The 16764-nt window shown below is 42.8% G+C and overlaps 1 protein-coding gene across 5 annotated transcripts in view; it reads right to left on the reverse strand.

Annotated features, from left to right (window-relative positions):
• Positions 1-16764, reverse strand: part of kalrna (kalirin RhoGEF kinase a) — a 153687-nt gene that overhangs the window by 11355 nt on the left and 125568 nt on the right. For 2 of the 5 annotated variants that reach the window (XM_080903834.1, XM_080903836.1), the window contains 16 exons: positions 15535-15620; positions 14473-14616; positions 13897-13992; positions 12148-12266; positions 11191-11257; positions 10979-11082; positions 10835-10904; positions 10646-10732; positions 10349-10441; positions 9910-9960; positions 9734-9811; positions 9439-9624; positions 8861-9032; positions 8183-8394; positions 6768-7039; positions 4015-4177 (listed from right to left, as the gene is read on the reverse strand). In XM_080903834.1, the coding sequence (XP_080759960.1) occupies positions 4015-4177; positions 6768-7039; positions 8183-8394; positions 8861-9032; positions 9439-9624; positions 9734-9811; positions 9910-9960; positions 10349-10441; positions 10646-10732; positions 10835-10904; positions 10979-11082; positions 11191-11257; positions 12148-12266; positions 13897-13992; positions 14473-14616; positions 15535-15620 (2000 nt within the window). Of the gene's footprint in view, positions 1-4014; positions 4178-5666; positions 7040-8182; positions 8395-8860; positions 9033-9438; positions 9625-9733; positions 9812-9909; positions 9961-10348; positions 10442-10645; positions 10733-10834; positions 10905-10978; positions 11083-11190; positions 11258-12147; positions 12267-13896; positions 13993-14472; positions 14617-15534; positions 15621-16764 lie in introns of those variants that run through there. The other 3 variants (XM_080903835.1, XM_080903837.1, XM_080903838.1) reach the window with 2 other exon arrangements.

Consider the following 16764-nt stretch of genomic DNA (forward strand, 5'->3'; position numbering starts at 1 on the left):
TAAGTCTCTCAAAAAGAGATTGCATCTGTGATTATGACTGCAGCCTGTGGCTGATGATTACTCAAGACTTTGGCTGTGCTATTATTCTTATTGCTGCAGCATAAGTTGCATGGTTGTAATACATATACATGCAACAGCTCCGTTTTGATTATACTATGTTAATAAGAAAAATTCTTTCATAAAATCACTGCATCTTCCAACAGTCTTGCATAGACATACAGTATTCACAGCACCACACACTGAACCACAGCTGAAGTCTATATCCAGCCACAGCCTACATCACTGCCAACAAGATCAACTGCAGCTGTTCACTGATTGGAGACGCAGTTTTTTCACTGTTCACTGGAGATCAGCTTTTTAAAATGAATGAGGAGCATTAAATGCAACACAAAGTGTCACATGACGTATCCAATTGTGCTAAAACCAGGAATTAAAAAAATAGAAGCTTAAAATTAAGTTGCCAAATGAATCATATAAGAATTGTTTTTGGACATCACCAAACACTGTTTCCTCTCTTGAGATGCTCTGCTATGTGTTTAGTGCAGTTGCTGTTTGATTGTGGATTTCTCTGTCTTCAGTTTCGCCTTCAGTAAAATGAAAAACATCTGGTTGGGTTGGCGATTAAAGGTAATTTAAGGTAACAAAAAATAATTTCCCCCAGGGATCAATAAAGTATTCTGATTCTGATTCTGAATTTCAGTGCAATTAGAAACTTGGTTTGCTTTTGCAGTATGCTTTGAGTCAGTCACACTGTGTGAGTATTGCCCTGTACACTTCAGATTTCATCATGCCACTTCAATGAGCAAGCACATCATTATTTAACAGTGGTAACCTGGTTTCACTTGTCCATGCCATAAGATTGCCCGTACCATGGCAGAGGATGTGATATACTTCAAATCATGAGCTATTCCTCATCTTCCCAAAGGTGGTGACCTTGGCACACTATGTGCCTCAGCATTTCACGACTGGACTTCTTGCACAGGTGGTGTCCTATCACTGTAGCACACTGAAACTTACAGAGCGGATCATTCTTTTACAAAGTCTACATTCCTAGGTGCTTGATTTCATACACCTGTAGCCATGGCAGTGATTGGAACACCTGGAATTCATGATTTGGATGAGTGAGTGAATACTTCTGGCAGTATGTGCATATGGGTTAAAGTGGGATTTGATAGGCATAGAGACTGTAAGAGCAGCTGTAGTGGTTGCATGTGCGGAAAACAAATAAGTCAGACTAATTTCTAATGTGAGCACAAGTATATTTTGTATAAAGGCTGTGACCAGCTAAAATTCACTGCTCTTTTTGGATTTAGCCAACTGACTTCAACAAGGTCTAAGTAGATATTACAAAGGGGAAAATAATGATGCTGAATTTCTTTGCAAGATTGCTCCCAAAGAAACGGATGGTTTCTAATTTAAATGGTAGTTTCATTTTAATGGAGAGAGAATATCAACCAAAATTCCAGAAAAACACATGAAAGTCATAAATTGATCTGTAACTGACTGAAATAAGTAATTGATCCCCTACAACTCAGAATTTTCAATGAAGAGAAATCCTTAATATGAACCAAGTAACAACATCCCCACGGTCGAGTACGGAGGTGGACACACTGCTCTGGGCAGTGGAGTGCAGATGGAAACGAGCCACACACACAAGCAAAGACATCGTCCTCCGCTTGTTAGCAAGATAAACTGGATCTGTACTCCACATGGGCAGTCTTACCTTTCTGCACTCCTTCCTGACAGGAGATTTGTGAAATATCATTACGTTTATTGTTAAAGAAATAAATATATAACCAGAAAAATATTTATTATTAGCTGAAAAAATAAGTCGTGGAAGTATTTTTCTGCTTAACACCGAGAAGACCAAGGAGCTCATCGTGGACTACAGGAGGAATGCTGACCCACATCCACCCATCCACATTAAGGGGACGGCTGTGGAGCGTGTGAGCAGCTTCAAGTTCCTGGGAGTCCACATCTCCGAGGATCTCACCTGGACGACCAACTGCTCCAAGCTGGTCAAGAAGGCTCACCAGCGCCTCTTCTTCTTGAGGACTCTGAGGAAGAACCACCTGTCCTCAGACATCCTGGTGAACTTCTATCGCTGCACCATCGAGAGCATCCTGACCAACTGTATAACAGTCTGGTACGGGAACTGCTCTGCCTCGGACCGGAAGGCGTTGCAGAGGGTCGTGAAAACTGCCCAGCGCATCGCCGGAGCACCACTTCCTGCCATAAAAGACATCTACAGGAAGCGGTGTCTGAAAAGGGCTGGGAAAATCATCAAAGACCCCAGTCACCCATCACATGGACTCTTCACCCTCCTGCCCTCTGGGAGGCGCCACAGGAGCCTCCGGACTAAGACCACCAGGTACCGGAACAGCTTCTTCCCCACAGCTGTCAGACTCCTGAACTCTGCCTCCTGACATCTGACCCACGTTAAACTCATGGACTGAACATACACACACCCACAATGGACAACTGTACCCTCAAACACACAATAATAACATGGACTGAACCACCACTCACAACCACTAGCACTTTATATAGCCTCTGTAGAAACTATCTACACCCTCACTTATCTTAACTGCACTACTGTATAGCTCTGTGTAAATAATCATTCTGTACATTCGATAATTTTTAACCTACAACTGTTTACAACTTGCATAGTTCCCATTTCTGTATAGCTGTATATCTCAGATTCTGTAAAGTTATTTATTTCATATTCTGTATAGTTTTTCATATTTATATCCTGTTCATATCCTGTACATAGCTTGTACTCACTACAGCCTGTACATACTTATAGTTATAGAATATTCACAACATACTTCATACCGTGTACATTATAACATACCATAATAGACCCATTTCTGTAATATACTTACATATCTATATTATTGCTAATATATATTGTAATATATCTATATCACTAAAGCACTTCTGGATGGATGCAAACTGCATTTCGTTGCCCTGTACCTGTGCATGTGCAATGACAATAAAGTTGAATTCTATTCTATTCTATTTTTCAAACCATTCCTTTAGGAAACAAGCACCTTACAACACATCAGTGTTTAAAAGATTAACATTACTGCTACACATGTTTGAGCTCATTCTGAATACTTTATGTCTATATTATATTTAAAATGTCTAGTTTTTCAGCCTAATGATAACTTCCTCTTTCACAGTGAAAAGCTCAAGTTTCATTTGTTACAAAATAAAGAGGCTGCAGACCTCAAAAGGCCATGAAACTGCTGGCAGTTCAAACTAACCAACGAGTTTTGAGCCTCTGAATGGATGATTATGTATAACACCTGCTGCCATTCCTCAACAGTTAATACAAAATTTGGGGGAAAAATCTTTGAATTAAAGCAACTTTTAGAAGCTAATACTGGGTAATGTAGCATAAATGAACATGCTAATGTGCAGAGCAGAATATGCTAAAGCTCTAAATATCTATATAGTTATATATATTATATATAGAGCTCTTTATAACTCTTCAATACTGCAAATGACTGACAGTTTACCTGTGATGTATGTTTGGCTTCCTGCATATCCAGTTACCACTCCAAGAAAATCTTTAACAGTATGTCACTCCTGGTCTTTTGACTGAATTCTGAGTCAATCATTTGTTCCAAAGATTCCACAAAATATCCCAGTCAGTCTCTCCCACAATGCAATGCTCGAGATTTTGTCGATGGCAGTAATTGTGCTACTCTGTAACGCCATCAGCTGCAGCCAGTAAGGGTTTTTAATAGAGAAATCGTGGTCCCGTAGGACAGACGTGATCCAAGAAATAAAACCGATCAGTCTGAATTCATGCGTCATGCAGGTTGAGAACCACTCCTGGAGTCCCACTGAGACACATCCACCTGTGTGTGTGTCTACAGGTGTCTGCACACACGCACACATACTGAGGTTAGGACAAAGAACATAAACCGAGTGGGGCGGTGGAGGCGAGGGGTTTTGGCACACACATAACATCACCAGTGCGCACCGTCGGCCTGCTTTACTCACTTTGCCTTTCACCACAGGGTCGGACGAGGCGAACGGGGTAGGAGGAGTGATTTCTTTGGGCTTACGGAGAAGGCCATTCTCCTGACCTTTGACCCCTACTGAGAAGGCATCCTTGTCTTCAGCGCGCTTCCTGGCACGCAGTGTGTTCCACGACAGAGACTTCCTGTACAGTATGGGAACAACAAACATCAACCAGCCAATCAAAGTGAAGCTCAGAGGTGTCCAGCTGAGTCTGGCTGCAGCAGCAACGTACCTGTCAGGTTGCTATGGTGACAGCTTATGACATGACGTAATGCTTCATAAGGTGAATAGATACAGACAAGACCACAATAGTATCGATAAATTATCTATTGGGGTTTGAACTTTTGTCATCTTGGACTTGTTGTTTTCAGTTTATGAGTTATTGTAAGACTGAAAGATGTTTACATACATTTGGAAATCTTTTAGGAAGTACCCGAAGCATCCCAAAACTGCTCTTCTGGATGTTAGCCTCCAACAAAGCAAAAATACATTCTCTACAAACAAGACAATGTAGGCTACTGCAATAACCAAAACAAACAAAAAACACTTTTCAACAGAAAGAATGGCTGTACACCTCGAGTCTGAGAAAATCCAGACAGGACCAGTGCCTGAATCTGCAGCCAGACTCTTCTGGTTCATGAAGACGAACATTAGAGCAGATGACAGAGAGTTCGGACTTTATTGACACAGCTGGACTTCTATGTACAAGAATTAGTGCAATGATGTTTTTAATTTGTTAAATTCAATCTTTTATAGTTCCTGTAAACTTTAAATACATAGTTATGATTAGTAGGACTTCCCGTCCACGTCGATGCGATGCAGCTTAAAAAGGAAAGTTACATAAATCTCTTTTGTTCACCTCTAACCTTGTGTTAGTCATTTTGATTTATTCCAGTGCAAAGTTAGCTCAACTCCTAAAAACACATCAAGGCGAAAAAGCAGCTGAGAATAAACCACAGTTATTCTCTGAGAAGATTTTAAAGGCTTTACAGTTTGTTCAGTTACCAAATGCTGCTACATTTATTCAAAGCTCTGAAGTTTAAACCACTTAAGTTTAGAGTTTGTAGCTTCTGTGGAGTGTCAAACCGTGAGGTTAGTGAAAACTGAAACGAAACAAATCAAATGTAACAACATACACAAAAAGCTGAAATTAACCAAACAGGAACAAAACGCTGTAAAGGGTTTATATACCTGAATCTACAGTGTGGCTGTGGGGATTTTTGGTTCTTGGCATTAAAACCTTGACAGAAATCTTTCATCTAGAAACTTCCCAATAAGCAGAGCTGGAATCAGCACAAAGTCTGCTTGGATGACAACTTTGAACTAGTCTGATATTTCTGTGTCCATGAACTTCTTTCTCTCCTGTACACCAACCTAAACAATGCTGACACGTCTCAGGTTGGACTCAAAGTGGTATTCTGTACAGTAGTATTTCTATGTATGTATTTCAGCTTCAGGTGTGGATATGAGATCGCCGTCGTTACTTCTTCACGTTCTGCTAATATCTGTTGATAGTTACATTTATTTTTGTCACAAAAACGTGTCTCTGTGATGATGTTTGGCTCATTTTAAGAGAGCTTTACTTCTAAAATGGTATAACAGTGCAACACACATGCAGGCAGACACTCGGGTTCACATTTGCTGTTGTGGTTTATTTACAAATATTAAAAACTACTACAAACCGTCACCCATCATCAGCCAAATGTCAAATAAAACATCTTCACCTTGACACCGCTTTGTTAACTCGTGCTCAAGTCCAAAAGGTTTATTTAACAAATTTAAAATCAGTATTATTAATAGACTACCAAGAGTACAACGCTGACCTTGCCACCAAACATATTGCACAGCCTGACTTCATTCATATTTTTCTTGTCATAAATAGTGCAAAAGGTTTTTTTTAGATAAAAAACAAAACAAAAACAAACAAACAAAACAAAAACAGGAATGTTGTAGAGCCTCAGTCAATGTTTTTACTCTGTACAGTGAACTGCCAACATAAATTCAACACAAAAAAAGAATTAAATACAACTTTGTCCGTGGAATAAAATAATTATTAGTAGGGCAGCAACAATAAGAGGAATAAACAAACATCTGTGAGGAGAACAGGACTGAGGCCACCGCAATGACCCAGGTGAGGTGAGGGTTTTGTTTTTTTTTGTTTTTTTTACAGAAAGCAGGAAAAATTAAAAAAAAGTACAAAAACAGAAGAAAATGCAGAGTGTTAGGAACTGAAGTAAAAAGTCGGTTTTAGCTCCACACGAGTACTTTTCACTTTCTGGTTTCCAGTTAGGAACAAGGTACAAGTTTTTTCTATCCTGTCTATTTCTGTGGGAATCACCTCGAAGTTTTCAGCTGTTTTTCTTTCTTTTGTTAGTTTCAAGCCTCAAAACCTTTTTTTATTTTGCTTTTTTGTTTAAACGTCATCGCCACAGAGCCGATAAGTGACCGGCTCAAGAAATCAAAGTCATTGCAGCAGCTTGATGGACAGTTAGAGAACAACTCTGTACCTTCAAAACAAGAAAAAACAAAGTCCAACATTTTTTTGTGTTTGCTTTTTAAACACAGGACGCAGACAGCTGAGGAGCTGGTGATGGAAACAGAGTCAGAACAAAAACATTTAGACAGACCTTTGTCAGCTTAGTCCTCTCATTCAATCCGAATACTTGGTTTCAAGCCCAACCAGAAGTGCTTCAGTCTGCAGGGAAAGATGTGCGGGGTGGGTGGGGACTTACTTGATGTTGTTGGCATCTGTTACGGCTGCTGAGAAGGAGCAAGTAGAAGAAGAGTCTTTAATGGGCTTTGTGAGCGGGCCTAAGACGTGTCCTGGCACCCAGCCCTCCGCGGCAGGCGACTGGCTGTTGGCTGGCCGGTAAACGAGGTACATGTTCTGCTGATTGGTGGCCATGACCTGAATGGTCTCTCCTTGACTGACACAGATCTCATTCTCTTTGAGCGCCGAGTAGTCCTGAGTGACCAGCATGGTGGAAGTGATGTCGTTGTTGTCCTGCAGACAGGAGGGAAGGAAAGAATGGCCGACAGGACGAGGGAAAGGAAAGGCAGAAGAAAAAGAGGAGCAGGATGGAGGAGACACAATGTGGACAATTGAGGATGAGGTTAAGGAGCGACTGTGGGCTGGATAACAGAAATGCTGTGATACAGCTGGTGTCAACCTGAGGAGGAGCAGAGGGAGTTCAGGGCTGAGGAGCAGGAGTGGAGGGAGAACAGCAGTGAACACAGGTTTCATTACTTGAATCAGCAGCACACGCTCATTTTATTAAAATCAAATTATTATTATTACGAACAATAATAATAATTAACAAAGAGGCATAACTGATCCAATACTGTGACGAGGAGATGAGGAGTGGGGAGCCGAGTCAAAACAACGAGAAGAAAAATGAACAAAAGCAGTTTAGTTGTAGTTATACTTGGTTTCAAGCCCAAACTAAGGTGCTTCATCTGTGGCTGCATTGAGCATCGTTGACACACCTGATGGTATATTAGAAACTTTATTAGATCAGCTGTTTGCAGAGAGTGCTAAACACGATCTGCAACAGCACTTAGGAGGGTGATACGTAGCCAAGGTTCTGCCCAAAGCAACGGTCTCGGCTTGCCTTCCTCCCACAGTGCCAAGTGTTCCCTATCAGTGATGCACATGCACCTGGACACGTGCATCACTGATGTTGTGTCAATGAAAACGTGATTCATCAGACTGATGTGCTGATGCTCACGTGCCCATTGTTGCCCCTATCATGGTGGAGCTATGGATCAGACCCCACGGGCCGGCCTTCATAACCAAAGCCATACCAGCTTTTACTGGTTTAACAAAGTCTGTGTCAGGTATGGAGGAACCAGGACGTATGGATGAAAACTGGGCTATTAGAACAAATCATACATGGACAAGCCGACATACACACAAACTGAACTGCTGCTACACCTGCAGTAGCCTACATTTTGACTTACAAAAGTCTGTTTAGTGCCCCAGTTTAGCGAGTGCCTGGTGCAGTCTGCAGGCTGTGCTTACATGACACCAACACAAAATTCTAAAACTAAATAACCAAAAACAAAACAATAAAATCCTCAAATTGAAAGTAAACAAATTTTAAAAAATAAAGGTAAGCTGATAATCATATAACCTGCACACACTCACCATGGAGTCAAAACACGATGAACCTCCATTAGAGGTGGAGACTTTGACTTGGCTCTTCCCCTTCTCCGTACTGCACAGGCCGACCACTGACGAGGGTCGGCTGTGAGAGGACGCGGTAGTTTGATTCCCTGAGGACGAGCGGTTTCTGGTCAGCGATGAGCTGTTGCCTCCTCCACTCTGCTGATTGTGGTAGACGATGGGTGACTGCAGAGCTGCAGACAGAAAAAGCACTTTAGATGAGGCTCATTTAAGTACAACAGGGGACATATTTCAGGACATTTTGTTATAGACACACACAAACTGCATTTCTGTTAAAGGTAAGACAGAAAACACGGGGGTCGTTATTTTTGTTTGGATGGGTTGCCTACCTTCTGGGAACGAGCTTAAGGAAGTGACAGATATCAGGCTTTATCATGTTTCCACCTAAACTACTTTATGATCATGGCAGTTTTATTTTAGGTGGTGAAGGCACCACAGCCAGAAAGCAACCGTCTTCTCGTTTATGTGCCAGTTTGTACAATCATTTTTTAAAGCATGCTAGGTTAAAAATTAAAAGTAGCATCCTTAAAATTTAGGAGAAAATAACAAAAAACCTGTAACGTGCTTTCACAAACGTGACGCTCGAGTGAAAACAAAGTAATATTCTGCTGAACACAAAGACCCTCAGTGTTTCCTCACCAGACAGGAAGTTGCTTTGAGCATCCAGGAGTTCCTGAATGTGTTGGACCCAGACCTGCTTAATGTCAACATTGGCTGCCTGCAGGGTGAAACGCTCCGATGATCCGCGACTCAGCAACACAAACTTACAGGGATCATTATCCACACTGTCCTCCAGACCCAAGTAGGATACCTGCGTGGAAAAGATAGTTTACAGTGTTAGACCAACACCATCTCACAAACCACCAGGTCCTCTCCTGCAGGAGCCTGGAGGAGGGCGTGGTTCGAGGAGCTCGCTAGGAGGTCTATGTATATTCTCATTCTTCAGTATGACCTGCTCATATACACTTCATTTAAAGCACAGTCTGCTGTGTCTTTGTGATGAACATACTGCATGCACACAAACATGGGCACAGCTTTATTGCAACCATCTACACACACGCTCCTCTGTGCTCTCCAATGATTTTGTCCAACATGATCAAATGTGGATGAAAACCTGGTTTTAAAGACTGAAGTCAGGACATGTGTGAGCTTTTGTGTTCTTCATGAGATTAAACCAGTTCACTGATCACAGACCTTTAACCCACTTTTTGTAATACCTTAATGCTCTTTTTGAACTGGTAGCCAGGTGTGGACGAGCCTTTTCTCAGCAGCTCACTGAAGATCACGATTTGCTCAAACAAGAAGACTCGTCGTTCCTTCGAGCGGGACAGGACGCCGGCGTCTTGCACCGTAACAAAAAAGGTTTCCTGCTGCAGCAGTTTGCCCTGACTGGTCAGTTTCCCCTGCAGAGAAACCAGGTTGATATAAACATTACTCTCTTAGGCTTTACAGCACGCCACACATGTCATAGTGTGTGCAGCACATGTCATTGTGAAGACCCACAAAACTTACCTCAAATCCCTGCAGCCGACCCAAATTCATCATGTCATTACACAGTTTCGGGACCTGAGACATCAAACCTACTGCTTTCTGTAAAAGTCATGGACAGAGATATTTAGATAGTTTTTCATTTGAGGAGGATGTGTCAGCACAAACATGCCGGATTGAAAAGCATTTTACATTTTTACCTCAATTTGTTCACAGTCCATTCCTGCCTTTGAGCTGTACTTCAGGAAATCCTGAGGAAGAAGAGAAGCCCAACTTTAATCAGTCTAACCAAGCTTGCTACCATCAACACTTTCATCTAATAGGAAAAACAACAAAAACAGCAAAAACGGCAAAAACGGCAAAAACAGGAAAAACAACAAAAACAGGAAAAATAGTAAAAAACAACAAAAACAGGAAAAACAGGGAAAATGGTAAAAACAGCAAAAACAACAAAAACGGCAAAAACAGGAAAAACAGCAAAACAGTTCCTCTTGGCCAAAGAAATGTTAAAGCTTCAATATGCAGAAATGTAAACGATAATGTAAAGGAAAGTAAGTCAGGTTAGAGTAACATGTGGAGCACAGTTATGCTCTTTGGCATTTTCTTTTGTGATAAGGAGAGACTGTGTGTGTCTGTCACCTTCAGTAAAAGCTGGTATTTGGTGATTCTCTGGATTGGTTTGATGAGGAAGTCACTGATGGACAACCTGGACTGGATATCTTGTTGGATTCCCTGGAAGAGAAATAACCGAACTGTGTGTCCTTTTGTCCACTTCACACAAATACTCCCAATAACATCACACAAAGACAGTATCAGTCCAGATAATTGAGGGTCGTCCCTGCATTTCATATCGAGGATGAATGTAAAAGAACATTGCCGTTTAGATCACACTGCACACCTTCTGCTAATGATGAAGAGAATCAAAGCTTCACCTACATCGAAATACGTGTCGTATTCTGCCACGATGAACTCTGACTTGGGCTTATTCTGACAATAAACAACATACATGTGGAGCCTTCTCTCCTGTAAAGACAAAGGAGCTTTGATTAGAGAGCAAATCACTGGGACAGCAGAGATTATGTACTCTAGTGCGGTGACACAATCACGACACAGTGTTTATCTAACGTGTTTAATGAAGAGCTCAGGGAGGTGTTCATGGTCATCCAGGCATTTCTCCAGTTCTCCTACAAAGAAACTGACAGATAAAGATTGTTACTATCCCCTCGCCCCGTCCTTCACGCCATCATTTCCAGCCGACACTCGACTTACTCTCTGTGCCAGTCATAAATCTGGTGGATGTTCCCAAACACGATTTTGTCTTTTCCTTTCATGTCGTCTGGGACGCCCTTCTCCTCGATCCTCTTCATGAACCCCTGCAGTCAAAGTGTTGATAACTTTTGAACCCAAATGTACATTTCCTGATGCCCTTTGTTTAAATGGCAGGAGACCGCTGCACAGAATGATTCTGCAGAAGCACTCACCTCCACCACGATGCCCAGGTCTTTGACATAGTCCTTCTCTGTCTGAATCAGCTCGTTCAGAACAAACCTGTGTTAAAAAACAGCTAAGTTAACACAGAGCTCCTGTTCCTGCTGCAACAGAGGACTAGTGCCTTAGTGAATGCTTCACACTGTAAACATGGTTATTTCTTGAGGTTCCAACATCTGCCTCCATCTCACTCTCTCCTTAGGGCAGAGGTGTCCAACTCCAGGCCTCCAGAGCCGGTGTCCTACAGGTTTTAGATGTGTCCTTGACCTCCTCATCATGTCTTGAAGTTCTCCAGAGGCCTGGGAGTGAACTAATTATTTGATTCAGGCGTGCAGGGTGTCCAGGGTGAGATTTAAAACCTGCAGGACACCGGCCCCAGGAGTTGGACACCCCTGCCTTAGGGTGAAGTGGAGACTGTAATCTACTCATTGCTGTCCCTCCCGGTCACTCCCACTCTAAGCATCTTCAGCTCCGCCCCCTATAGCTTCCACATGTTTTTTGTCACTACCATGTTGCAAAGTTTCACTTTCATTCTTGCTGCTATCCTGTCACAAATCACCCCTGACACTCATCTCCACCCGCCTCCAGCCTCTTCATCTCTTGTGCACTGTCTGTTACTTGGTTGACCCCCAGCTAAACTCATCCACCTTCAATACCTGGACTCTAAGATAAGATTGACAATTCTGTCTGTAGTAAGTTACACTGAACAGAATCGAGAGTCGATGCAGAAAAGAGCTGGCAGTGATGCCAACAGATATCGCAGTGATTAGGTCAGGTGGAGCATGAAGTGCTATGGTGGAGGTGGCTTGTGCATAGCATAGCATCTGTGGACCGGATCAAGCAGTACTGAGATCAGCTGAGCTATGGCTGTGCTTTTGTTGAACAAAGGCTACCCTCCATTTTCTAAATTCGAAGCAGTTCAAAGTAGAAGAAAGAGTCGCAGTACTTACATCCGTCCTCTCATAGCTTTTGCTCTCTGCTCCTGTTCAGGGTTGCGTGGCTGAACAGGAGTGGTTTGTTCAGGCGGACAGAGGGGGGTAAACCCCGGGTACACCCCTGGTTCTAGACTCTGCAGACATGAGAGGATCAGAGTTCAGGTGATTATGTCCCACTGATTTCTATCAATATCAGTAACGTTCAGCATACTCAGATGTTGAATATGTAACAACTCCACATAATCAAACCACACAAACACGTGTGATGCCAGCAGAGGGCAGCAGGAGCTTCAAACATGCGCGCTGCTAACAGCTGCTGTCTGTGAACACTGCAGCAGCAAACTGACACTTCTGCTTTGTTTCATTGCAAATCGTGTCTATTAGATGATAGCAGAGAGTAATCAGCTCAGCAGTAAATGTCTCTGCAAGTCTGTCTACGGAAACTCCACAGCACATACAGCATTTCATACATGCAGCAGTGAAACATTCAGAGACATGCTGGGGTCCAAAAGACACTTTTATTCTTTTATTCATTTTCCAGAAAGTTTCCTGAGATTAAAATCTGTTATTGAAGAAAGACGAGGCCAAGAAGGAACAACGTTAAAGCTTAAGCCAGCCTGTCCCAGGAGTCTCTCTACTCTGTGCCGCTCTCTCGGTTTGGATCTATTCCTCCTGTTTCTCATATTTGCCGTCTTACTATTTAGATTTTAATTGTGCACAGTTAGTGTGGAGCACCCACAATTTCCTTGTACACGTGCAATGACAATAGAGGGCTATTCTATTCTGTTCTATTCTATTCTATTGTAGAAATAGGGCAGCTTTAAAGGCCTTTCTTACTTGCTTCACTTGTGATGTCAACCTTTTATGTACAGTCTATGACAAAGACAAGTCCGGATGTTTCTGTTGTAGTACCAGGTCCACATGAACACACTGCCAGACTGTGGACCTCCATTTATCACAAACGAAAGCAGCTGAGAATGAACATGAATTTTTACCATCACTTGGTTAACAGACTACAAAGTGCTTCAAAGCTATGTTGCCAGAAGTATTCCCTCACCCATCCAACTCGCTGAACTCAGGTGTTCCAGTCTGTGCTGTGGCCACAGGTGTAGGAAAACAAGCACCTGGCGTCCAGACTGCCTCTGCCAACAGGAATGGTCGCTCTCAGGGGCTCAGTGAAGTGTACGCAGTCATGGTCGAGCACTACAGACCTCCAAACTTCATGTGAACTTCAGATAAGCTCAAGAACAGAGCATATAGAGCTTGATGGATTGGGTTTTCATGGCAGAGCATCCAAGCCTTACATGACCCAGTGCAATGCATCAGATGCAGTGGTGTAAAGCAGGCTGGACTCTAGAGCGGTGGAGACGTGTTCTGTGACTAATCACACCTCTGTCTACCATAAGAACAGCATACCAAGATGCTGTCATGCACACCGCTAAACCTTGTGGAAACCACTTTCTCAGAGTGTTCCCAGAGCGAGCTGAGGGCTGGAGGTCACCGACTCAGTCTTGCTGTCAGAGACAGTATAGTTTTCTAACTGGAGTCACATAAACCCCAGCAGGGTGAGCAGTCATCATATTAAACCCTGTGGATGTCACTCAAGTTCATACTTTTCATAACATAGTGTATTAGTGTTATTAGACAGCAGACAGGCTGGAGTGGTCGGCACATTGCATGCCTTCACTGTGTGGACGTCACAAGTCATTTTAAAATGAACAAAGAAGAGCACCTGTTAGACCGTGCTAACTAACACACACTCACCATCTTGGTTTTAACCAGTTTCTCTATGGCGCTAACTAGCTCTGCAGCACTGGGCACCTCAGAGGAAGACTGCAGAGAGGTGAGCAAGGACGAAGACTGAGAGAGGACAGGGGGAACAGAAAGTATAGGTGTTTATTAAATATGAGAATGATAAGAAAGAAATACAGAGAAAACCAAAGAAACGAAGAGCAGGAAGGAGAGAAAATCTGTTAATCGGCAGAAGACAGCAGCTACAGATGGACACGCTCCAAGATAGGAGTGCTTGTGTGAGTGGGCGAATGAGGCATGTTGTATGTAGAACAGCGCTATATAAGAATCAGTCCGTTTACCAAACCCAGCCCCGTTTATTAGACAGCAGATCGAAGCAGACGAGCAGAACGTGGTTCAGCTGGTCACACAAAATCATCTGTTTTTATACTTTAAGCAGATCCAGCTGATCAGAGTAAACCATGAGTGTAAGTAACAGCATATTTCCCACAGGCAACACTTGTGTAATTACAGGCTGACCTAAGCCAGACCTACAGCAGCCTGTCTGGGAGCCTAACCTAAGGGAAAAACTCTGCTGGGCCGAATTACCTTGTCATCAGGATCTGATGGGTCGTTGATGATCTTCATACGGGGAGGCAGAGGGGTGTGGGCGTCTTCATCCTGCTCCTCCTCCCCACCACTCTGCATCCCAGACGTCTTAGACAGGATGTTGCCATCTCTGCTGATGACTCTCTGAGAGGAGACACACAGCATCAGCAGCTGGTTACGTACCACGTTACTGGTCCCACTGATAGTAAGATACAACATGACTGTGCCATCGATGAGCCACATATCTTTTCACTAATAAAACAATAAAGTGGCAGCTGTTCCTGGAGAGTTCAGCTCTCTATAAAACCAGTCTGACATCAAAGACAGAGCTTATTTCATTTGCAGAAGCAATGACGAATCATAGGCTCTCGTGCTTCATGGTTCGGGCTTTTAAATAAACCTCGTTAAGCAGTCGAAGCTTATTGTTTTTCCAAATCGATTTATTTCTGTGGATCCTTTCACGGTGACACTCAGTCACGTAGAGGCTCAGAAACACTGATGTTATCATATTTTTTGGCTAACACTGCGGATACAGGATAAAACGCATTCGTCCATCAGGGAGGGAGCCATGGCTGTGATCACGTTTGTCTGTGTGGGTGTTTTCGTGCGTAAGAGAAGGAAAAACTTTTCACACAAAAAGAGGAACCTCATCTATTTACCACCTGTTATGTGAATCATGTATATCTTAGGATAGCACCGACAGCAAAAGCTTTTTTGTCACATGCATTTCTGCCCCGGTTCATGACTTTCTGCAGTTTAAATAAATGACACTGTTGTGTTAGTGGAGTGTTACACCTCTCATCAGACAAAGTCAAACTTAAGACGAACAAAGTTTGAGAAAGTTTACTGAAACACGTGTGTCATATTTCAGGATAAATACAGATATATTGACATAAATGCTCACACAGCTCTGCAGTCAGTTTGTGAGTGACAGGCCAATCAGGTGAAGCTGTACCTGTTTGCATCCCAGCACCATCACACGATCTCAGCACTGGGAATGTTCAGTGCTTCAGCAGCCACAGTGTTTGTAACACAGATCAGGAAACCACCCTCAGTGCTTACCTCACCAGTGACATCATCCTGCAGGGTAAGGTCAGGCTGACCCAGGTCGATGCTCTTCCTGATTTCCTCTTTTCCTGTTCCTGGCCCTGACAACAAGTCGCAGCCAGTCAGTCACAGAATCACTTTAACACTCAAACACACACAGATGTGAAGATGTGTCAGGCATTGTGCGCACGTCTTAGTTTTCCTCTCTGCGAGTGCCGTCAGCTGAACTGTGTCCTCTGCTGTCACAGACTTGTTCACAGCTTAAACCAGTTTCTCGTCACCAGCTGCAGCGGTTTTTCACCCATTCTGTGTTCATTTTCACCACTAATCAGTGGATTACTCCAACTTAACTTCTCCTCCCACAACACTACATTTGAGCTCGGGTTTTTGGACTTCGCTGTGTTTTCTGGTTGCTGGTCTTTAACTCCTTGTTTGGAGTCCGAGGGTCATTTTTACATTACACTCTCCAAACATCCAGCAGCACCTTTTCAAAGTTCTTCAAACATTGTCATTTACAAGTGATGCTATGGAAGCCCGTTTCCGCCACAAAAAAAAAAGGATCCATAACTTACAATTTCGAGTTACTTTCTCGAAATTTCGAGTTAATGTGTCGAAATTTCAATTTATTAAACTCACAATTTTGAGAAAAGCAACTCGAAATTTCGAGTTAGCGCTGCCAATCAGTAATCTACGTGAATGACGTCATTTCCTCGTTACCCAGAAGCTGAAGCCCTCAGCTACAAATGCCACAGCTAAGCTACCGGTATTACATCCAGTCGTGAATGCACAGATTGCTGAGTGCTTTCAGCCTGGCTTCAAAAATGATGAAATCCTTGTGTTATTGGCTGAATCACATGGTGTTGCTATCAGCAAACGTACTCGCCAAAGCGCCAATTTGTTGGGATCCGTTTTTGAGTGCGCGTTCCTCTGCACCATATGCTTCCGGGTAACAAGAAAGCGACCTCATTCAGGTATATTTTTGATTGGCAGAGCTAACTCAAAATTTCGAGTTATGGATACTAGCTGTTTTGTTTTTATTTAGTGGTGGAAACGGGCTTCCATACGATGCAGCTGCGAGCATGACAACGTTAAAAATAACTGAAGGAACAAATGAAAGCAGCTTTAATGTAACTGAAACCGTGTTAGCAGGAAAGCTGCTGCAGTGTAATAACAAGCTAAAGGAGCTTCAGTGTGGAGAGTGGGGGTGTTTGCAGCACATTAACATGTCATCATGACCGTTTCTGC

Source organism: Rhamphochromis sp. 'chilingali' (genome assembly GCF_963969265.1).
Source record: "Rhamphochromis sp. 'chilingali' genome assembly, chromosome: 14".
NCBI classification, from domain to species: Eukaryota; Metazoa; Chordata; class Actinopteri; order Cichliformes; family Cichlidae; genus Rhamphochromis; species Rhamphochromis sp. 'chilingali'.